The sequence below is a fragment of the Emydura macquarii genome, unplaced genomic scaffold, assembly GCF_026122565.2.
Source record: "Emydura macquarii macquarii isolate MOO-44397 ecotype Brisbane River unplaced genomic scaffold, CSIRO-AGI_Emac_v2 contig_1254, whole genome shotgun sequence".
NCBI classification, from domain to species: Eukaryota; Metazoa; Chordata; order Testudines; family Chelidae; genus Emydura; species Emydura macquarii.
This window is the reverse complement of record NW_027131391.1, coordinates 8925426-8942826: the sequence shown is the minus strand read 5'-3', so window position 1 is coordinate 8942826 and position 17401 is coordinate 8925426. Positions and strand designations below refer to the sequence as shown.

At 54.5% G+C, this 17401-nt stretch overlaps 1 protein-coding gene across 1 annotated transcript; it reads right to left on the bottom strand.

The window, feature by feature from the left end:
• Nucleotides 1–875: 875 nt before the first annotated feature.
• GAL3ST1 (galactose-3-O-sulfotransferase 1) lies at nucleotides 876–16759 on the bottom strand. Its single transcript, XM_067550202.1, has 3 exons — nucleotides 16438–16759; nucleotides 7199–7332; nucleotides 876–4610 (listed from the first exon to the last, which is right to left on the bottom strand). The coding sequence occupies exons 2-3, from the start codon at nucleotides 7321–7323 to the stop codon at nucleotides 3461–3463; spliced, it is 1275 nt and encodes a 424-aa protein (XP_067406303.1). The 5' UTR covers nucleotides 7324–7332; nucleotides 16438–16759; the 3' UTR covers nucleotides 876–3460.
• Between the last annotated feature and the right edge of the window lie 642 nt (nucleotides 16760–17401).

Below are 17401 nucleotides of genomic sequence, written 5' to 3'. Positions count from 1 at the left end.
GATGGAAGGGCGAGGCAGGGTGGGGAAACCCAGCCAAAAAAGCCTTTTCCAGCAGGAGTAGCCAAGCAGGATCCAGGAATAAGGCAGCGAACAGCTGCTTTGTCAGCTCGCCAGGATTTCCTCTCGGGAGGGCATGCCTGAGCAGTGGAGATCAGGAGGGGGAAATGAAATCGATCTGCCCTCAGCGATCACTGGAGACAGACTTGGCCCTTGGACCAGGTCCTCTGTCCCCTGAGGCTGCTGTCCCCAGTGGGTCTCTGTAGCCATTGCTAATGGGGCCAGGAACCCCCGGCTGCCCCCCAGGGGAGAACAAAGAGACCAGACGGAGAACAGCTGAACGGTTCATATATTAAAAACTGTCAAATATACAGTATAATTATCATACAAAGTGACCATCAGCTCATGCCTCGTCTTTCCAACCAGAGCAGAACGTCAGACCCCCGCCTGCTAAGGAATATAAAGGGGACCCCAGCGCTGCGGCCGGGAGAAGAGGAAGGGCTGCCTGGGCGCAGTCCGACAGCAAGGGCTGGGGACGGGCTGCACACGAGGACCACAGATCCCCGCCCGCGCAGCGCCTCCGGCAGCGGAGCGGCTTTAAGGTGGAGCAGGGCGCGCTGGGACTTGCCGTCACCATAGGCCGCCCTGAGGAGGTGGCGTTGCCCTCTGCTCTGCCCTCTGCCAGTTAGGGGTCACCCTCAGGCTGACCCGGAGATGCCGCTGAGAGCTAAGGACAGGCAGCTAAGGCAGGCAGCTCATGGCCAGGGCTCAGCGGAATGGCAGCTGCTGGGAGCTTGTCTCCTGCTTCCCCTTTCCCTGCTGGACTCACCCCCCCACTCCGCCCCGGAGAACATCAAAGCAAGAGCAGAAGGCAGGGAACGTGCTGCTGTCCCCCCCCATCCTCCTGCCCAGCCCTCCCTGCATCCCCATCAGTTCTCACCAGATCCCACGGCTCATGCCCAGCCTCCCCTCTGGGGAGTGGCTCCAGGGGACCCTCGAACTGGGGAGGCCACTAGCCCGGATGGTGGGTGGGGGGTGGGTGTCAGGGTCAGGAAGAGAACACGCTCTGCTCTGCAGGGGGCCAAACTGCCACGGTCCGACAGGAAGCTTGGAGCCCAGAGCCCAGGCTGGCCCAGGGAATGATACACCCAGGGCGACTGGACAGCTACTGTTCAGGGTCCAGCCCTGGGCCTGAGACCCCCCAGTGAAGGATCTGACGGGGTCCAGGTTCTAACCCCCATTTTCCTGCAGTGAAAGCTCCACAGGCAACAGCTGCTGGAGGCTGGGCTTTGGCTGACAGAGCCGGCCTGAAAAGGACTTTTATCATTTCTTTTGTTTTGCTTTGAACCAGGCTGGTTATAAATTCAAGACTCACGAACCAATCTACACAAGGCTTGTGCTTTCAGTGGGTTTTTCATACATGCCCGAAACTCAGCTGTTGATGCTGCTTCAAACAATGTAGTCATTTTGCTGGCTACTAGTCAATAATATGCTATATGGACTGATAGCCATCTGCAGACTATATGAGCCCACCGAATGCCTTAAAAACACATACAGGGAGGTTGAACTCGTAGCAGCTTGAGCAGATAATACAGACCACTCAGAATGGTATGTTTCGTGCATAGACTGTTCAAAATCAGTGCTATAAGAGAACCAGTTTGATTAAATGTGACCCACTGGACATCTTAATGCAGCTAAGGACTGTCGCCTTGGGCGTTATTTCCCATATATGGACTAGTCTGAGTCAGTGCAGGCTAGAGACTACTGTGGCCAGCTCATCCCTCTGATGCAGATTAAAAACCAGCATGTAGACACATATTGACCTTCACACACAGACTGTATACGGTCTGCATGGAACTGACAGGCTCTCGGCCAGTGTGAATCAGTGCAAATGGCAGCCTCTAGAATGGACAGAGTGCTGAGTGTTTTCTGTTGCATCAGCTGTAGTGTGACTTGTGCAGTGCTAGACAGACATGCAGATAAACAGGCTGGTCAGATTCACACACGCTGAGTGAAATATGCACACAGATTCCAATACACCCGATAACAGATTGGTCTGTCTGTCTGTCTTTCTGTCTGTCTGTCTGTCACACACACACACACACGCACGCACGCACGCACACACACACACACATCTCTTACTCCCCCTGCACATGTACAGAAATAGAGATGTGGACGCTCACTGCAATGTATTGTACACAGCCCCCACATGTAACAGATCAGGGTAACAGATCAATCTCACACACACATGGATTCCTGTGGATTCATTTGGTCCGGCCCTGGCGGTGGCAGGGAATTCGGCGGGGGGGGGCGGTGCCCGCCGCCTAAACCCTGCTGCCGTTTGCCCCTTTTCGGCAGCTGGGGGACTTCGGCGGCGGGCACTGCCCCCCGCCCCCCACGGAACCCTGCTGCCGCCGTGAAACCTTGTTGCCGCCAAATTCCCCCCCCCCCGCCGCCAAATTCTCCCCTGCCGCCAGGGCCACCATCAGGCCCTTGACAGCAAAAAGGTTCCCCACCCCTGCTGTAATGTAACAGTTTCAGGCTCATACCCCGAACCACCAGCAAATATACTGGCCACACACCCATTATAGCAATGTTCACTGTAACGTGCTGTTCACAGACACAGTCATGTTCATAAGCGTGTGCGCACACCCACTCCCTGAATATGTCGCACAACACACTGGTCTCTCTCGCATCTACTCTGCCCCCCAAGATTCCTTCACACATTGCGATGCATTGTGCACACATTCTTGCAGTGGCAGCAAAGCACACACGTTAAAGCACACACCCACCAGTGCACACACAGACGCATTCCCCTATAGCTTGTCTCCTGTGTACGCTGTGACAGATAAACTGCTATCAACTGCGAAGGAGCCGGGCTGGGATCCCGCTTGCACAGACACTGCCCCGAATGCTTTCAAACAGAAGCAAGGAAGAAACCATCTGGAAAAGCCACCCCCAAACAACTAGTGAGGTTCTGCAATTGGCTACGGTGTCCCCCATCCTGGTCTTGCTCCTTGAGGCCTGCCCTCAGCTAATTCAGGGGAGCAGGCTAAACTAGTGTTCCAGCACTGACTGGTGCCCTGACCTCCCCCTTGGCAGACCTCTGTGGTGGAGGCCGACCCAGGAGCACTCCAGAAGAATGGTGCTGGAGAGCTAAGTGGGAGGAGGGGTGGCCGACTGACCCTTTCCTTCCCCCCCCCCCCAGTGGGTCTCCACCTGCAGGTCTCAGAGGCTCGTCTTCTCTCCTGTGTGGCCAGGTCTCCAGGGCAGGGGGTGGGAGGCGTGCTCTCTAACTTGCTGTTGGAGCCTCAAGCCAGTTCAGCTGGTTGATGACGCGTTGTGTCCCGTACCCAGCCACCAGACTAAAGGAAGAAACACAAACAAAAGCACCTGGTTCTTCTCTTAGGTGGGGACGGGGGCGGCGGAGGGGATGGAGTTGGGGCTGGCGGCAGGTCACCCATTACCACTTGAGGAACTCCCGCACATGGCTCCAGAGCTTGGTGATCCAGAGGTTGACGCCCAGGTCGGTCAGGTACTGGATCTCGGGCGTCAGCATCTTGCGGCACAGCTTCCGATGCTTCTTGTTGATCCTCTTCTTCAAGTTGTAGCCCAGGATGGACTTCTGGCCCAGCGGCTGCCACGGCTGCATGGCTGACTCCTGGATGGCGTTGGCATCCACAGGCTGCCCCCCATCGATGCAGATGCTCTTCATCTTCTCGTTCTCCTGGTGCAGCTCGGCCACATCCCTCGCCATTCGCTCCCGCCCGTAGGCCTCCACCTTGCGCCAGAAGGTGGCGTTGAAGTAGCGGTAGAGCTTGGAGTCAATGAGGTTCCACGCCGTGGCCTTCTCGTAGAGCTCGGCCGTCAGCTTGGAGACAGTGGAGTCCTTGCGGGCGTTGAGTTTGAAATACAGAACGTCCTCCAGCTGCCAGCACAGCAGGTCCTTCAGCAGCACCAGGGACTCATCGAAGTGCTCCAGCAGCATGACCAGGTGGAAATGCTGGTCGATCTCCTGGATGAACTGATCCACCAAGGGGCTGTTGGCGTTCATGGTGTTGTCATAGCCCAGGTCAAAGAAGAGCAGGTTCTGGAGGTAGTGAGCGTTGAACCCGTTAGGGTCATAGTAGAGCCATGGGTCACGGAGGAATTCCGCCAGCTTGTCCTCGCCTGGCAGCTTCCAGGTGAGGGGGATGACGCGCCCAAAGTAGTGGAAGGAGGACTCGAAGAGGTAGGCGGGGTCCCGCAGCACCGTCAGAAAGATGGTGTCAGCTGGCAATAGCTTGTGCACCTCCTGGTACTGGAAGCGCATGTGGTTGCAGATGATGTTGAAGCACATGCCGGGCTGATAGTCCTGAACCTGGCTGCGTTCGAAGTAGGAGGGGTAGTAGAAGTCGTTGCGGCCATTGGGGAAGGCGAACTTGAGGCGGTGCTTCTCGCCGAAGCGGAAGAGGATGTTGAGGATGGTGCTGCTGGCTGTCTTGTGCGTCTTCATGAACATGATGTCCATCTTGGGCAAACAGCTGTGTCCCGGGGCACTGCGGGTGCTGTTCGCCGCAGCTGGCACCCTGGCCTGGGCAGGGTAGGAGGAGCAGGAGTATGGGATAGGAATCCTGGAGGAAAGGCAAGAAAAGGCATATCTGTGGGGCTGGGTCTCTGCGCTGGCCTCGCTCAACCACCACCATCCCCAGTGACCAGCCAGGAGGGCCCTGCAGAAAGGAGCCATTCCTCCAGCTCTGGATCCCTCTCTTGATTCCCTGAATGGGTATAGCCCAGACAGTCCCACTGCAGGCTTCCCTGCACACACTGCCCCGTGCTGATGGACCTCAACGCTGACCTGCCGGGACCCGCTCTGGGGCGGAGAGGAGGCCAGTCTCTGCCTAGGTATTCCTACAGAGCCTCTTACTGCAGCACACGTGCTAGGTCCATGGCCGATTCAGTACTCAGCCTCTCTGCCATCATCGCCAACGAGAGGGCCAGTTATTGCCTGTAGCGATGTGGACACCTGGCCAGCAGGATCTAGACTGACATCATTGTACAGTAACCCTGGCCACTGCACAGCCATCAGATGGTAGCCACGTCCGTCACTAGGGGGGATGCTCAAAAGGAGGTAGGCTCCTAACTCCCCTTCCACCCTCCTGTCCTGGCCTCAGCTAGAAATAATGGCCTGTGGTGAAAGACTCCGTTGTCCCGTCCCAATCCCCCGAGCCAGCCAGTCCCCAGAGAGCCGGAGTTCTTTGGTACGAACGTAGCGCACCAAACGCTGCCTTCTGCTACCACCAAACTGAAGTCACGATTTGGCCCCAAGATTTGAAAGCAAGTTCTTCTGCTCAGAGAATCACTGCAGCCGGAGGCCAGCGGCTGTCAGGAACAGCGGGGTAAACCAGGACAGTCAGCGAGGCTTTCGCTGGTGTTACTATGGATTTGCCCCAGGCTAACCCAGATGGAACCTAGCCCCTTCCCTTCCCTTCCCGCTGCTGCTGAGGTGTGTTTCTAGCCGGTGCACGTAGATCTTTGTGGCACCAAGGGAAGTTGCTGGCTTTTGTCTCCTCTCCCCTTCGCCAGTTTAAATCTGTGTGTGGCAGCAAACACCCACTCATCGAGTTTGATCTATCCGTCTAGGTGGTGAGTTTTATCCTGCTGCCCATCACCAGAATATCTGAGCACCTGCCGCATAAAATCACTCGCAACAGCAAAGTCCTGGGGGACTTAATAGCGTCTCTGAAACTTCTCCCTAACGGGGCCACAGCTCTCCTTGGAGTACTGGTTTTTGAAGGCAGGGAAAGCCCCGCTGATCCCTGCTGGCAGGGGGAGACACACAGGGTCAGCCTAACCCCCCTCCCCCCACCTGTCAATTAGGAGGTGGAGACAAGCTGTATGTCACTGGAGAAGGGACTTCCCTAGTCTTCAACGCGGCCCCATATTGGATTTAGTGCCGTGCTGATCGCCCCACCTCTGCGACAGGCGCCCTCCATGTACCCCCAGGAAAAGGAGGAGTTTGTTCCCTGTGAATCTGCAGGAGCCTGGAGGTTTTAACCATTCTGCCATTCCTGTGCTAGCCACTTGCGCTTTCACTTTCCGTTGGAAGGACAGAGCACATGGCCAGGAGGACGGAGCGCTGCCCGGGGGAATGGCAATATCTCAGTCGCAGCATGAGACACGTAAGGACTGGGGAGGACATTGTGATCGGAGTCCCTGATGGACGGGGCTATCTCTATGTACAATCTGATGGCTGCTCCCACGTGCAATGAGACTGGTGGGTCTCAGCCCAGTTCTAACACACGCGTCTACATCACAAAAGCCTCCACTGGCCTCTTGTCGGCAGCCTCTGGATTATTTCGTGAGACTGGAGATTGAGCTCCTCTTTGGAAGGGATCCTGCCAGGGCAGGGCTGTCGATCTCCTACCTTCCACCGTAGCGCACTGAGGCCAATACCGTAATACCAAGTTCTCGTGTAGCACTTTGCATCTGTAGATCTTGAAGTGCTTTACGAGGGAGGGCGAGTGAGAAGACACCTAGGCGAGGAAGGTCTCACAGATCAGAAGGGCCCATCACAGGCGTGGCCACAGGCAGAGGTAGCAGAGCAAGTCTCCCTGGCCAAAGGGGCTCAACTTTGCCTGGCAGGCTCCATAGATGGGGCAGGGGAAGACGGGGGGCTCGTCCAGCCAGGGCTCTCTTTTGAGAGTTAGGGTGTTGTTTTGTGACATTTATCCTTGCCCATTAGAACCGGACCGAGCCCCCCAACTGACTTCACACAGGTGACAACTTTCAGTACATCTACACTGCAACCCCCCAGCCCCGCGGCAGCGAGTCTCAGAGCCTAGGTCAACCGACTAGGGCTAAAATAGCCATGTGGATGTTATGCTTGGGCTAGAGGCCAGGCTCTGAAACTGGGTAAGGGGGGTGGGTGTCAGAGCCCGGCTCCAGCGCAAGTGGGAACGTCTACACTGCTCTTTTGAGCCCTGTAGCATGAGCCCGAGTCAGCTGGCCCAGGCGGTTTTTTTGCAGTGTAGACGTCGCCTTTCACTCCGGGTTTGAATCAACCTGGGGGCTGGAGCTGAGCAAATGATGCCAAAGTGGAGCCTCTGGCCCCCATCTGCCAATCCCCTGAGCCAGCCCTGGAGCGAATGTGTCTGTGCGGCCGGCAAAGGAGCTTTGCTAGAGGAAGCGCGGACCCGACGGCAAGGCGGGACTCACTCACTCCGTCATGCTGACCAGCAGGGGCGGCATCGCATAGGAGTACAGCAGCAGCATGAAGCTGGTCAGGACAGTTCCCAGAACGAGCCCCTTGCACACGGACCTCCAGGGCTTCTTCCGCTGCTGCATGACGGTCACCTGTGAACCCCAGAGAGAGGAGCAGTTAGGGAGGTAGACGACCTGAAAGGAGCCTTCGGTAGCTCCCTTATCATTTCTGGAGGGAGGCAGACAGCAGAGTGCGAGGACGGGCCAGGGAGAAGGGATGCGGAGGACATGAAGAACCCTGGGAAGAAAAGAGCTCTGATTCATAGATTATTAACCCAGCAGGAGCAACTGTGACCATTCAGTTTGACCTGCTGCATAACACAGGCCAGAGAACTGCCCTGAATGAATCCCACTTGAACTAGAGCAGAGCGTCTACAAAACCAGCCGGTCTTGATTTAAAAATTGCCCGTGATGCTGAATCCACCATGACCCTTGATGAATGTTCAAAACAAGAAATTTGTCGAAACCGCCTCTTTCCCGCAAATGGTTTCAGGTTTGACAAATCAGCCTTTTCTGATGAAAAATGTTCCTCAAAAAAATTCCCGACAGCTCTATTTTTTCAAGTCTTCTTCTAACAATATTCTTAAATCAATAGATTCCAAGACCAGAAGGGACCACTATGATGGTCTAGTCTGACCTCCTGTACAACACAGGCCAGAGAACTGCCCCAAAATAACTCTCAGAACAGTACTTTTAGAAAAACATCCAGTCTTGATTTAAAAATTGTCAGTGATGGAGAATCCACCATGACCCTCAGTAAATTGTGCCCGTGGTTAACTATGGAAATATTGGTGCATTGGAAATATTTGTTTCCATCCTATCAAACTCCATCACCTACTCCAGCTCCAGCCATCCAACTTCTTCTCCATCAGGGCTAGAAGGATGTACAGAGGCACTGGAATTCCACCTTTAAAGCCATGGCTGGGACTGCAGATAGAAGTCTCCAAATCACACCTGCTTTAACACTGTCAGTTTACCACTGACCATACCCACAGGCTTACAGCGGTTCTCTCAACCACATCCTCGCATTCTGGGCCCAAAGGAGTCCCCTGAAAACCTCAAAAGTGGGCTGAAGGAGCAAGCAGTTTTTCCAGCATACATTTAAATTCTTTTCCCGCTCATCTTTGGCCTGTCACCAAGACATCCACTGCTGACAAGGACATGCTGCTAATTGATCTCCCAGGTCATCTCTCTCACCGGGTCATGGTTTTCTCCTGGCTGCTTGGATGACCGACATCCCTTCCAACCCACTGCAAAGAGAGTGGTGAAGCACTGGAATGGGTTACCTAGGGAGGTGATGGAATCTCCATCCTCAGAGGTTTTTAAGGCCCTGCTTGACAAAGCCCTGGCTGGGATGATTGAGTTGGGGTTGGTCCTGCTTTGAGCAGGGGGTTGGACGAGATGACCTCTTGAGGTCCCTTCCAGCCCTAATCTTCTATAATTCTACGAAAGAGACGACAACAAAACAACTTGCATGCTTCATAAGTGCACGTCTCAGCTGCTAGAGTGTATGGGGCCAGCTAGAGATCCTGCAGGGGACCCGGTTCCTCTCTCTGCTCTTCCTCAGGCTCCCCCACACTCCCATATGGCTCTGTGGAGGTGAAGCTAGAGTCTGCTTCAGTGACTCCCCTGATCTTGAAGAGAACTCCAGGGAAGCGAGGCTCCAGGCCCTCTGTCCCCAGACTCTCCACATAGCAGAGTGTGGTGGAGCTAGAGAGCCCTGCATGGATGGTGGCTGAGTTAACAACCCCTGCACTGATGCTTCTCACGGCTAAATTCTTAAACACTTAAAAAAAACCGAGAGAAATTTCCAGACAAAAAACGGCAGGCGGCATTGAGGGTGCAAAATTTCAGCAACCTAAAGGCAAAAAGGCCACAGAAGAACCCGTTAGTTATTAAAAGCAGCTCAGTGCTAGGATGGTAAAACCATGCATGTGCGTGCCAAGCGCAGCTGCTTTAGATATAGAAATGGTTGGAGTGTCCTAGCTTCCAAGGCGAGAAGAGACCATCGTGATCATCTGACTTTCTGCATCACACAGGCCAGAGAACCGCCCCAAAACTGTTCCTAGAGCAGACCTCTTAGAAAAACATCCAGTCCTGATTTAAAAGTTGTCAGCGATGGAGAATCTACCATGATCCTTGGTAAATTGTGCCAATGGTTAATTATTCTCACTGCTAAAATTTTACACCTTATTTCCAGTCTGAATCTGTCTAGCTTCAACTTCCGGCCATTGGGTCGTGTGAAACCTTTCTGTGCTAAATATTTGTTCCCCAGGTAGCCACTGACAGGCTGAAATCAAGTCACCGCTGAACCGTCTCTCTGTTAATCTAAGTAGATTGATCTCTAACTCCATCGATCGGGAAAGGTGAGAGACCGGCTGTCCGTCAGAGCTCAGCATTCTGTATATTAATCATGGCAGTCATCCAGGAACAAATTCATCACAAGGATGCTCTCAGGGGGTGGATTAAAAGGCATGATCTAGGGATCCAGTCCCTGGGCTGCCAGGGAAGCTCATGGACCCACAAAGTGCGGCTTCCGGGCTCCGTGGGATACAGGCCAGCTGTCAGAGAGTTCTGGGTGTGCCCTGGTGATTCAGGAGTAGGAGGGAGCCATGGCAGAGCAGGGGGCCAGGAGGTCCATGAGCACTAGTTGGTTGTGGGGGGCCTGTTGGCTGGACTGGATCCAGACCCCTTTCGTCTCAATTTACCCACTGGGTGTTGAACTGATACTCAGACCATCCCAGTGAGTTAGGACCCGGCTGAGTGTTTGGGTGAGTATGGACTTTCTGGGGAGGTGCTGGCTGTGTTGGTTAGACCTCAGGGCTGGTTTAGATCTGGGCTGGAAGTACACAGTACTTAAGACCCACATTGCTCCCTCAGCCACAGCAAAAGTGCTGGTTCCCTGTGCGAGGTGGCAGGGCAGCTCTGTGGGCAGCACACGGGATATAGACACAGCCACATTTTCTTCCGGCTGGGAGACGGAACATCGAGCCGTCATCTTGTATATTAGCCAGTGGGGGCAGCAGCGCACAGACAGCCGGATAGAAAACATGGGGCAGGGAACTTTTCACGGGCTCTCCAAGGCCAGGGCTTGCCCCTTGCTCCCTCCCTCCGGAGCCCTGCAGCCCAGCCTCTCCCAGGGACAGCTCCTAGTTCCATGGTTCATAGGCACACAGGAACACACCTGATCCTGGATCCAGAGGAACGCCACCCTGTCTCATTCCCCTCACGCACGGGATGCCCACGATTTTTCCTGGGAAGCACAGCCCCTCCTGCCCCCCAGTTTGTCCAGGAAGCCCCGAGCCAGCCCGCAGGAGGTTAGAAGAGTACAGCACCTGCAAAACACCAGCCGCAGCCTGCAAAGGATGGGTCTGGAAGTCGCAGGGAGCCGAGGGGATAGGCAGGTCCAGGGTCTGACACTCACAGAGGCTGGAGCTGCCTGGTAGTGTGTGAGCGACTGCATTGCAGCAGTGCTGTCCTCTGTGTCAGGACAAGGAGACACGCTACCCAAGGCTGGGACAGCTGCTCACAGCAGTGCTGAGCTCCAGGCAGGGCCCCACAGAGCTGTGGGGGTGCCCAGGGCAAAAATCTGAAACAGAGACCCCCTCGTCTTTCCAAAAATATTACCATGGAGACTGAAGAGGGGAGGGGATGCGGGGGGCGGGCAGAGAGAGCCCAGGCCTGTGGGGTCTCTGCCCTCCTTGGGGGGATGGGGGGTCAGAGAAGGCCAAGGTCTGTGGAGTTGCTGCCCTCTCCGCTGGGATGTGGGGCTCTGCCCTGCATGGGGCTGGGAGTCGCTCCTGATCCTGCCTCTCCCTGAACTCCAACTCCCCTGCCAGTGGGAGCAGTAGCCCCAACCTTGAGCCCCCTCGAGCTCGGGGCTCTCAGCCTGGCAGATCACCTTGGGCAGCGATGGCAGAGGTGGCAAGGTGGGATCTGGGCCCGGCAGGGGCTGGCAAGTCACTCCCTGCACTGACAGCAGGCGCCGGACCTGAGCTCTGCGAAGGTGGGAACGCCACTCACGCAAATACGCCTGGGGCAAGCTCCCCATTTTGTCCCCCTCCTCCTGGGCAGCCCTGGCTCCAGGAGAGCAGAACAGGCCCCGGCAGGACCAGTGGGGTGCAGGTGGGGAGCTGCCAAACCCCTGAGGGGCCAACTATGAGGCAGATCAAAATGGTTGCAAGAGGACAGCGGAGGGCACAAACCCTCTGTAAGTCACCTGGACGAGCATCGGGCAGGAGAGATGTACATTTTTACAGGGAGAATCATTACCCCATTTACCAGGGGCTGTGGGGGATTCTCCATCGCTGACCATTTTTAAAGCTGGATGGGATGTTTCTCCAGAAGGTCTGCGCTAGGAATTCCTGGGGGGCCTGTGTGAAGCTGGAGGTCAGACTAGCTGATCACAATGGTCTTTGAATCTAGGGCAATAATTTCCTCCCTCTGGGTGAACCCCTGCCCCAGCCGGGACTCTCCCATACCAGTTTCTTTTCAGCAGTGCCCTGTCCATATCAGCCGGCAGTCCTCCCTTGTCCGGCAGTCCTCCCTTGTCCCTTCTCTCTCTAGGAGGGGGGGAGTGGGCTGAGCCCTCCGTGCTGGCTGGCCGCAGCTGAGATTCCCATCTCAATGAATAGTGAATGGAACCTGTAAATGGATCCCCAGGCCGAGGGCAGCAGCTGTAACAGGACTCCCTCCTCACTGACATCAACACTGCAGCCCAGTGCCCGGGGCAGAGTCAGCTGCTGCCCTTCCACGGACACTGGCCCGTAGGGAGAGTTTGGAACTGGATCCGAGCCTGGGTGGGGGGTAAGGGGGGCCAGCCTTTGCCTACTGGCATCGTCTGGTGAGAGGCAGACCTCCCAGAGGAGGGGATGCTCGCACAAACTGCCTCTCTGCTGTCCTTTCTGCCCTTCACCTGGGTATCCCCCGCAGCCTGAGCATGGGCACTGGAAAGCTGAGCCCCCACCCGCCAGCCCGGCGGCAGCAGCTATCCTCTCTCTAATAACTCACTTCCTCGGAGTCATTCAAGAGGGACCTGGCACCTCATCTCCCAGCAGAACGTCTCTTCTGGCGCAGTGCCCTGGGGAAGGGAAGATAGTCTCCTACTGGGCTTATGACAAAGCGCCAGGCAGAGCCGTCACCGTTAAACACTCTGCGGTTCAGACCCCAACACTTCCAGGCTAGGAGCGGATCTATGGCACCGACTGAAATGCCTGAGCTGGCAGCATCAAGAACATCTCCATGCTAGGCAGGGAACCTGCTGGTGGAGCAGTTGCCCCATGACTGATGATCTCCAGCGGCCTTGAAACATGCAGATGCAACATCACATCACTGCATGTAACAGGGTCATGCTGTCGTTTGTTCCATCAGACAAGCAGCCCCCTGAGCCCCACTGAAATGCACTTAAAGGCTCTTGACCCCCACCTCTATAGCCCCCCAAGGTGATTTTATCACCTGGCCAACAGACAGGTCTGGCAGAGAAGAGACTGGGGGTTAATAGGCTGTCTTCGGGGCACAGCCTCAGTTATTCTCAAGTGTGGCAGTAATGGTAAGATAATGGCCTATGTTCTCATAGCAGCTTCTAGCCCAAAGGAGGCCAAAAAAGGAATCACTTCACCCAACACTGACATGCAACCACCTCTGAGGTGGAACATGGCAGCTCTTTAACAGACTCCCAAAACACTAAACAACAATTTAGGACATAAAATCCTGTATCCAGCTCAAAATTTAGGGGGAAATGTTAAGAACAGATTTGTAAATGACACCGTAGTCAGAAATGGGCCAGGGCCAGGGCCAGAGCTACTACCCAGATACGTGTGAAACGTGAGCTGGAATCTTCAGCACCCACTAACAGTCAAGGCTTTGGTTTTACATCTCCTCCAAAGGAGAGACCTCCATCAGCACACACACCTAGTGCCATCAAGTGGTGGGTGCAGGGGTTCATTATACACTCTAGTCTGCAAAGGGCTTTGGTGTGATAAGTTCCATAGAAATGTGAGGCAATAGGCATTATTATTACAGCCTAATCTGGAAACAAAGAGATTTTCTCTGATGGAACCAGCTGGCTCAACCATCTGTTCTACCCCACCAAGTGCCCAGCGTGGAAAAAGTGAGCAGCATAGTGGGAGTGTTTGTAAATGTGTCTCTCTTGCCTTGAAGAAGCTGGTGAAGTGGGGAGAAGGGCGCAGATTCTCCAAGGGATTGGTGTGCCTAGCTCCCACTGAAATGCACCTAAATACCTTTAGCATCTGGGCCAACGTGCTTTCCAGAGGCAAACAGATTTATTCGCACTTCAGTGGCGGATAACCCTCTTTTTCCCACAATGGAAAGTACCTTTACTAGCAGTAAAATGCTGCCCTGTGTGTACAGAACCTGCTGTGCAAAGAACCTGTCAGTCAAGCCATTCTCACTGTGGCCTTGTCTACACACAAAGTTGTACTGGTTTTAACTAAATTGCTTTTAAATCCATTTATGTTAGTGTGGTGCAGAGACCCCCGTGCACTCTGAAATCAGTTTGAAAGTGGATTATGTCAATTCAGTTGAAACCAGTTAGAAGCCAAATTAAGCTAAATTTACGTAAACCACACTTCAATCAATTTAAGTGCGTCCACACAGGGTTTTGCAGGGGTTTAACTAAACTGATTTAAAAGCACGTTATAGTGAACCTGGCACAAGTCTGTGTGCAGACCAGGCATAGGTCATTGTCACTCCTGGCCAATAGCGTTCAAATAAGCAATGAGAGCATAAAGCGGCTGTGACATCAGCAGACTGGCTGCTTTGAAAACGCACCACTTCCACTTTCTTACAGAGGGTGCTACAGCCAAGTTGGGACGCATACCTAGCACTAGAGGTGCATAATATTGCCATAATTAGAAGCTGGGTCAAGTTCCTTCCTTCTGCCATTAATTACACCTGAGATTATTGACAGGGAAACAAATTATAAAGAGCAGCTCTTCCCTGAGGAGGGACTACAAAAATGGTACAATGTTTTCCGTGTTTCTTGTGCCTCCCATTGACTGGAGAACAAATGCGCTCAGTTCTGGGCAGCCAGCCTTGCAAACTCAGCCTGGGATCTGAGAGCAAAGCTGGGCTCTTTCCCTCCCATCCATCATCTCGGTCATTAAAATTCTGCAGGGCAGATTACAGCCTCGGTGACACCATTGTCTCCAGTGATCAGCGAACTGGCCCTCTCATTGAAACTCAGCTGCGAGTGCTGGTGATGAAAAGTGCTACATAAGAGCCAGGCATTTACGTTTAATTATTTATGAATCATAATTATTATTATTGATGACAATGATGCACAAGCCAGAACAGAATTCGGCTCACCCTCCCAGGGCTTAATTTCAGGAATTAAGAGCAGTCAAAAGCTATTGGGGTTTTTGTTTGTTTGGTCACTAAGGTCAGGAAATGTAAACAGGTAGCAGGTCTGCGGAGTCTGGAGGGGGTCCCTGTTGCACAGACACATTCAAAGCAGACCCTCGCCTTACGCCTCCCACTCACTTTTCCTTGCCCATGCGGTGTGTTTACTTTTTGCCTTTTATTCAGCTTCTCCAGTGAAACCAGGCTGGTCAGTTTCATATTCTGTGTACTTAGTTCACTTCCTGGTTCTGATCCACTGGCCCCAGGCTGGGCTGGGGACCCTGCAGGATGTTGGCTAAACCTAAACTACAGTGAAAACAATGACACTGGCAAAGAAACGCACGAAAGCTGGAGTCCTGCTCTGTAAATCCTGAGACTTGGGCAGTAAAGCCAGTGACTGCCTCCTCCAGCCAGCAACTGGCTCTGCAGGAAGATTCTCTAATCCCCAATCCGCTGTCACTGTACAGGAGGGGGCATTTCCCCCGCAGAGAAGACTTTCTCCTCCACCCAGGCCTGGTCTCCGCTAGGATGTTTATAAGCAAATAGGCCTGGGATCCCTTTCTCAGCCCAGCCTCCGTATTGACTTTGCCTTAGGTGAGTGGATTAATAATTAATGCAGCCCTGCAGGCTGGCGGCAAGACACAACTCCTGCTCTTTGTGGCTCCCCGTTTGCAGGGGGAACAGGGGGCATGGTCATTGCTGGGCTGATCACATGGGTATCACCTTCCTAACTAGAGTACCCCATCTATGCCCCACAGAGAACATGGCCCCGACTGCTTCCTCCCTGCCAGACAGCGTGTCCCCCACTGCTACGCCCACCATCCTGTAGACACACATGGCCCCACAGCCACAGCTACTCCCACCCCTGCAGCCCTCCCCACCGGGAAAGCCTGTCCCCATAGCACACCTCCCGCAGAGCCTGCATCCCAGAGGAAGAGGAGGGCTCTCGCTCTACCCCATACATCTCCCTCTCCCAAAGCCACGCTCCTTGTTACACCCACAAACTCTCTGTTACATCCGTCCTCTTTAGAAACACAGCATCCCTGCCACGCGCGCACTCTGCTACCCCACTGCATAGCGCCCCCAGCGCGCCAGCTGTACACGGTCCCTTCCCCACGACAGTCACTGTTACCCCCCAACCCCTTCCATTCTTCCTCCAGGCTCCTATGCACACACACAATATACACACACACACACACACACACACACACACACACACACAATCCCCCGCATGCTCACACCACACAATCACACACACACACAACACATACAATCCCCTGGCATGCTCTCTCTCTCTCTCTCTCTCTCACACACACACACACACAACACACACAATCCCCCGGCATGCTCACACACACACACACACACACACACACACACACAACACATACAATCCCCTGGCATGCTCTCTCTCTCTCTCACACACACATACACACACACAATCCCCCAGCATGCTCTCACACACACAGACACTCTCACACCACACACAATCCCCCGCATCTCACACACACACACACACACACACACACACACACACACAATCCCCTCTCTCTCTCTCACACACACATACACACACACAATCCCCCAGCATGCTCTCACACACACACTCCCCCGGCATGCTCTCACACACACAATCCCCCGGCATGCTCACACACACACACACACACACACACACACACACACACACACATACAATCCCCTGGCATGCTCTCTCTCTCTCTCTCTCTCTCTCACACACACACACACACACACACACACACACACACACACACACACACACACACCCCACGCTCACCCCGCTGCAGTAGATATGCAGTAAAGTCCCCCTTTGAACATCACCTTTTCCTTTGCTTAAGCTCCTCTCTGCAAACTTCTCTTTTCTCTTCTCTCCTCGCCAGGGCTCAGTGGGACCAGGCTGCGCAGGAAGGGCTTTGGGATGCTGCTCCGACATGGAACAATCTCCTCCTGGGCAGCTCTCCCAAGGCAGCTCGGCCCCCCCCAGAAGTCGTTGCCACCTTCCCTATGTCATCGCCACGGTACCAGGGTCATGCCACTAGCGTGGGAGTCTGGAGCCCCAGGGCAGGGCAGACAGTTACTTCCCACTGGTGCCAGCTATCTCCACAATCTCTCTCTCTCCTCCCAGGTGTGGAGCTACTGCTGGAGCCTCCCTCACATCTCCTGGAGCGAAAATGTCCCAAGAGTGAGCTCTGGCCACCACCCTCGCTGGCTCCCTGCCTCTGGCTCTCCTCCCACTTCAAGCAGCACAGAGAGCTCATTCACAACCCTCCCTCCCAGGGCCGAGAACAACCGAGCTGTTTGTATCCATCTGCAGCGCTGGCATCAACAGAGACGTGGATTGTTACTGGAGCCTGGGCACCGCTTCCCATCTCTCCTGCGAGGCACTGCAAAATCCAGAACTGCCCCAGCCCTACCCACCAGGGCAGGAGCCCAGGGCTCAAAGCACGCAGAGAAAACAGCCAGGGGTGGGAGATCTCGGCAGGCACAGGTGTTCACTTGTGGAGCCGCTGGCTTTGGGGGCCAGGCCCTACATGACCCCAGGACAGGTTTCCAGTGGTGGCTAGTGGAGAGGGCCGTAGCCCAGCTGAAGGCAGGCAGGTCTGACAGGCTGGGAGGCCAGTGGCTTCCTGGCTCCAGGCAGCTGCCAGCAGGGGTGGGGTTTTCAGACTGGCTGAGATTTCTCAGTAAACACACAGTGAGAGGTTAGATAGAGCAGTGGTTCTCAACCTTTCCAGACAGCATACCGCACCCCTTTCAGCAGTCTGATTCACGTCGCTTAACAACG

Excerpts from the sequence above, each read along its gene's own strand:
- GAL3ST1 (XM_067550202.1), bottom strand. The coding sequence starts at position 7,323 with ATGCAGCAGCGGAAGAAGCCCTGGAGGTCCGTGTGCAAGGGGCTCGTT. Across the intron at positions 4,611-7,198 it reads CTGCTGGTCAGCATGACGGA|GATTCCTATCCCATACTCCT; the intron begins GTGAGTGAGTCC and ends CCTTTCCTCCAG.